Raw genomic sequence first — 6,000 nt, 5'->3', positions numbered from 1 at the left:
AAAATGGACTTTGGTGGGTAAATGCAGTGTGTCAGACTTGTAGGCATTGTGAGGAGAAATCTGGTTGGTTTTCACATACACATTTTATTTTGCATCAAAGGATTGAAAAACGGCCCAACTGTATGTGGCTGCGTATTCCTGAGGGCAAACCAATCTGGCAGGTAAAGATTCTTCAAAGGGAAAGCCATTACCAGAGCAATAATCAGAACAAAACCATCCAAAGTGGAAAGACATGGCATCGTGAATCTCATTGGCAGAAAATGCTAATTGGCTGCATTTTTTTAAAACTGGAAAAGGTTTTCAAAAGATCTTCAAATATGGTTGGTCAGAAGTCTACACATCTTTATAAGGTGAAAGTGTAAAACAATAACCATTCAATAGTGTAATACACAAGAACAAATCTAGTATAGTTTATTTGATGTTTAACATCATGTAAACTTATTGTTAAACTCAGCATCTCATTTGTCTTCAGGTGACATCCAGACATTTTGGCCTAGACATTTCCCTTTATCGTCATATTGTCCTTTCAATATTGCACTGGCGCTATGTCACTGTATGTAATTAGAAAAGAATTACCAAAACAAATTATATATATAGATTTTTATTAACATACTCTTTTTGTGAATGGCAGGGAAGCAATACATACCTATTTTCCTATGTCTTTGCTTTGGATATCACAACTGATGTGTTGCTTTGTTACCATAAAACAATGTTCTGGTAACCATTTGCTGATAAATATTTAGTATAATGCATAATAGAATTCCCAGCAACTAGTGTGAAACACAGTTTGTTATATTGGCATATTATTTCCAAGTATTTACCTGTGTTTTATCCTTGCAACTCTCCCTATATGAGTGCTTCTCCAAACAATTATAGCACAGCCAAGTATATATCTTCTGTTTAGGTATTGTTTAACATAGACTTCCCTCTTTGCCATTATGATTCTCCTCCTCAGCTTAGCTGACAATGGGTTTGTGCTTATGTTCACCAAAAACGCTCTGTGCAAAGTACAACGATACAGTAGCTTCATCAAAATAAGCTAACAGTTTGAGCATTAATGAAAAATCATTCACAGTAATAAATCACAAAAGAGACAACATTGGGTTTGGCTTGCATAGCAAAGCAAAGGGAAGAGAAAAACATAAAAAAATATATTTACAAATTATGCAAGTCCTTTTTCATATTAGTCATTTTGTTGTGATTTTTCTTCGTCTTCATCTCCACTGTGTGAATCTTTGTACACCATGTGACAGAAAAAAGAAGCGGACATATAACATACTGTTTACTCTTTTGAAGAGGGGGTGGTGGGGGGGAGGGGGTGAAAATTAACACTGTGAGACTGGTGTCTGTGTCTGTACATGACATTTACAGCTCTGCATTTTTATCTCTCACTTCCTTTGTCTTCATTCTTTCTCCTCTCCGTCTCCCAAACATCATTCTGTGTCACTCGCGGCGAGAAAATCTCATAGCGCTTACAAACAAGGTGTCCAGGGACAGGCAGCAACTGCGGGGAATGATGCTTCACAAAGACTCTGGAAGAGCAGACACAACAAAGACAACAATGTAAAATCTGGGTGGCATTAAATCACCTACTTCACTCTCAATATCTACATCTCCATTTTACAATCGGATGTATCTCACTTTGTATGCAAGCTCGAAATTGGTGAGATTCTACAACTTTCCTTCTTATTGAAAATGGTTAAGCACAATTCTCCCAAATACGCTTTTTTCCCCCCTCCTTATTATTGCATTTAACTCTATTGACAGGTATACATTATATAACTGTATTGTGATGCTGTCACATCTGACTACAAGAGGCAAATCTGAGAAGTCTTGCTTTACACATTGTTAAAGAAGTGACAGCCACAATTTACAATTTATGAATTGCTATAATTATTAAATGACATGGCTTCTCTGTTATTATTTATCAATCAGGGTATATCTAAATAAAACTACAACATGGATTTTAAAAACATTTCAAGAAAGTTTCAGCAAAGCCTGATTATGATTTCTCTGTGCAGATATACTGTAGGTGATATTGCAAACAAATACATCCTCGTGAGGATTAACACCTACAGTGTTCCCCTTTCTCTGTGTTGTTTGTGGAAGGATGCCCATTGTGGGAGGGATCTGTGCCAGGTCTCTTGTGGGAACCCCTACTCAGGGTGGCCCTGTTGGATGTTGTTGTGCCGCTCCAGGAAGCCATATGCTGGCGCTCCAGCGTCGACACGGTCACCATGCACTCCTCAGAGGGGTCTGAGGCCGCAGCTGCCCACGAGCTGTTGATGCGGGAACCCACGCTGTGCAGGGACTTCATGGCCGGTGTGTGGGCTGTTGAGTAGATGGTAGATGAGGGGATTTGGCAATGGATACAAATGAGACTTCATGGTAGAGGCACTTCTTATTGAATTTACTTCAATAGAGGATTCTCTGGCTAATAATGCCTGAGAGGGTAAGAGACTTAACTCACCGTCTGTGTTGGTGTCTCTCCGTCTGGGCAGAGTCCCGACCTTGCCCGTCTGTGGTTTGAGGCCACTCAGCGTTGCCCTCTTGTGGCCGAGGCTATGTGTGCCCTGTGCACCGTGCTCTGCCGAGCCAGAGCTGTCTGAGCGACACTGCTGCGAGCTTTTACCTACAGAGAGGGAGTTAATGAAGATAAACATTGGGCTAAGCCTGCATGAATACATACTGGGTCGAGCAAGACAGAAATGTGATGTGGACATCTAAAAGCGATCAGCCAATAGAAATGGTGTCGAAATCGACAAAACTGAACAAATTCATTACTAGATATTGTGACACGCATTGTCTACATGTGATGACTTGAAAGAAAGATTAAAGATGATTCCCACTTTCCGTCACACAGGATATTTGTGCAACAACTAACTCCATACTACTTATATTTTTAGAGAATTACTCAATGCTTTTTTCAGAAGGCGTCAATAACTATTTTTCTTTGTTGCAGCAATATAAGCAAACCTACTGTAGAACAGCTTTTAAATGTTTTATTTAAATCAGACATCTTGGAAATATGTATTAACAAACAAGCCATTTAAAGGACTAGTGTGGTGCCCCTTGAAAACAAGTTCACACTCTTTACTGCGCTTCCTAGAGTCCTGAGCAATACACCTGCCATGACATAGTTGCATCACCTAGCAATGCTATCATGCGTCATTCGCTAACAGAAAGGGGGCAGAGAATAGAATAGAATAAAACGGGACCAAATTCCCGGACGGACTGTTGGCGTTAGGACGAGAAAGAACATGTCTTAAAGGGGGTCTGGTCCTTATGCATGGGTACCGGTTTGTCATGACGCATAACTTGTATTCTGCTTGCAATATAATTTACTAAAGCTTTGTTAAAATTTAACTGAGCAAATCCTGAGTATTATTTTCTGGTCTATCAGTCAACGAACACAGAGGTAGCTTAAGAAGTGACCAAGTGGAGTCAGAAAACACTGGCCTTTTGAGCCTGAGCAGAATTCGATCATATTTAATCCTTCACTCGCTATTTGGGACCAGGCCATCTTCGCTAACAAAAGCGTTCATTTCGAAAGTTATATTCCTGTTTGAGTTTATTACAATATAACATCTCCAGTCTCTCTGTCTTCATCCGTTCTTGAATGCGCTGTAGTCAGCGACAGAGAGCGAGCTGTTTCCAGCGTGCCGTTTGGCAGTGGAACAGTCGATACACTAAACTGTACATCCGTAACGCACAACTAATAAATATAACATCAGCGGCTGCAAGCATTGACTTGAATGGCAGCGACTGCTTGTGTGGCTCGCGGGGCTCGCGGGGCCTGCTGCGCCTCCGGAACGCCACGTAGATGCTCCCGGTGGAATAGCAATAGGGTAAGCCACTGCCCCCTGTGGAAATACTGCCACCACACTGGCTTTGTTCGTGATTTGTTTCACTGGACTGAAGCTATTTTCTCAATCTGTTCCCACTTGTAATACAACCGCTTACAATATGTGACAGCTAAACATGACACAATAAAAATGTTTGCATTGTATTTTGCCCTGCAATGGTTTATTAAAAGTGTTAAAAACACATATTCTCAATGCACAAGACAATCTCTTAACCTATCAAACAATGAAGTCTAAAAATGGTACAGTTGTGTCCCTGAGGGAGAAGCCTTCAAGTTTATCTCTAAAGAAACACTTTCACAAAGAACCCTATTTATAAATGCATCCAATCTTACATTTTAGACGTGTGGCTTTCCAATAGAGCACTAAAGTTTATTCTATGTTATGGTTTTGATGTCTATGCATGAATGGCTTCAAGTAACTTTTCTGACTGTGTAAATATCTCTTTGACAAAGGATACTAATGAGAAAAAGAAAGAAAAGGTATCTAAGATTTAAGATTTGAATAATGTTAAGCCTACACAAACTTTTACTTTTACCCTGTGGTTTCTACATTACCTTTGAGTGTCAATCACTGTCCCTGCTGACTACATGTTCCTGAACTACTAGGAAATGTCCTAAAAGACAACCACTAGTGTGTGGGGGGGCTTGTACGCATGTGAATGGGCTATTGTACGCCTTGGTCTTTGTTCTATGCAGTGTGTCTGTAGGTGATAGTTCAGCCAGCCGACTGCACAGTGTTTGCTCCCTCAGTGGTCCAAACCCTATTGGCAGACAAGAATGTTGATATTGGACGATTGTGCAAAACCCTTTATGTGTGTTTATGTTAAAAGATGATGTTTTTGAACATGCAATGCCATGTTTTTAAACATTATTTTAGTCCTGGAATATAATATGTCATAATGTTGGCATGGCAACTAAAAGGCTTTGATGGGAAAGCTTGTAGTCATGGTTTATAAAAAAGCCAACATTGTTAGTAAGACACAGGTGCATCCACAACCCTGACCTCCACAAACACACACACACACACACACACACACACACACACACACACACACACACACACACACACACACACAGACAAACTTTGCCTTGCTACATTAAAAACACACTTCTTCCTGCACTGGCACTGAACATCATTATGGGAGTTAAAACCTTGTACTGCAAAATCGGCGAATATGAATGCGATTTCTTGGGCCGAGTGGCTGCAGCTTCTTCAGCTTTATATATGAGGGGGAAAAAGCAATGTGTCTGCACTTTAAATATGATCTGTCCACAGCTACTCTATTTTACATCTGCAACTTAACACATTTTCAGATAAGACCGTAGTTTAATTTTGTTTCATTCTTAAATCTGTAGCTTTGGACATGTTTTCAATGTATGCTCCATTTGTTAGTGATAGAGAGAAGATAAAATAATGCATGTAAGGTGCAAAGGCGTCGATAAATGTGTCCAAATCTGCATATTCTGTATCTGCAACTAAATACAATTGATGAGGTGAAAACTCTTATGAACACATCGGTGGATATCTTCTGAAATGTAGTTTCCTTTTAATAACAATACATCAAATGACAGCTATGATTAATTCAAGATATTTTACTTAAGAATGCAATCGTACTACTGTCATCCACAACATTTTCCATACTTGTATACATTGTTAATGACTATGTTCTGTTGAAATGTGTACTGGCATATATTTATACATAATATATTTATACATGGCCATATCTGGGATGTTCGCTCCATCATGTCATCTACGGACTTATAATGTATCTCTATCTATCTGCATCGGCCACATTTCTCAAGGTTTCATCATCTGTGCAGTAGAACTGATGTGGTAATGAAGCCAGTTAATTGGAAGCCTGTCTTTTTATTACTGTAAATGCTAAAAGCAACGACTTTAGTTTAACCACATGAAAAACATACCTGAGCCCTCAAGGTTATCCACACTGTGACCAGGAGTGTATTCAAAGCCACACAAATTCTTTGACACCGCAGCGTAGCTTTCCTCCTCCTCCACATCCTCGTCTTCTTCAGAAAGGAGAGTTGCTCCCAAATCAGAGCCCAGTGTGCTGGACATGAAGTCCATAGGAGGGATGGGAGTGCTGGACACATTTGGACTGCCCTTCATGTGCCTA

General features: G+C 39.9%; 1 protein-coding gene across 1 annotated transcript in view; it reads right to left on the bottom strand.

Annotated features, from left to right (window-relative positions):
- Window positions 1–1,348: 1,348 nt before the first annotated feature.
- LOC114566562 (roundabout homolog 2) overlaps window positions 1,349–6,000 on the bottom strand; it is an 87,728-nt gene continuing 83,076 nt past the window's right edge. The window contains exons 23-26 of the mRNA XM_028595115.1: window positions 5,789–5,997; window positions 2,471–2,632; window positions 2,077–2,331; window positions 1,349–1,532 (exon numbers count right to left, since the gene is read on the bottom strand). Coding sequence (XP_028450916.1) covers window positions 1,531–1,532; window positions 2,077–2,331; window positions 2,471–2,632; window positions 5,789–5,997 — 628 coding nt within the window. The 3' untranslated portion in view covers window positions 1,349–1,530. The remainder of the gene's footprint in view (window positions 1,533–2,076; window positions 2,332–2,470; window positions 2,633–5,788; window positions 5,998–6,000) is intronic.

The sequence above is a fragment of the Perca flavescens genome, chromosome 13 (genome assembly GCF_004354835.1).
Source record: "Perca flavescens isolate YP-PL-M2 chromosome 13, PFLA_1.0, whole genome shotgun sequence".
Taxonomy (NCBI): Eukaryota; Metazoa; Chordata; class Actinopteri; order Perciformes; family Percidae; genus Perca; species Perca flavescens.
Note: the sequence above shows the minus strand (reverse complement) of the source record. Positions and strands in the feature narration are given on the sequence as shown.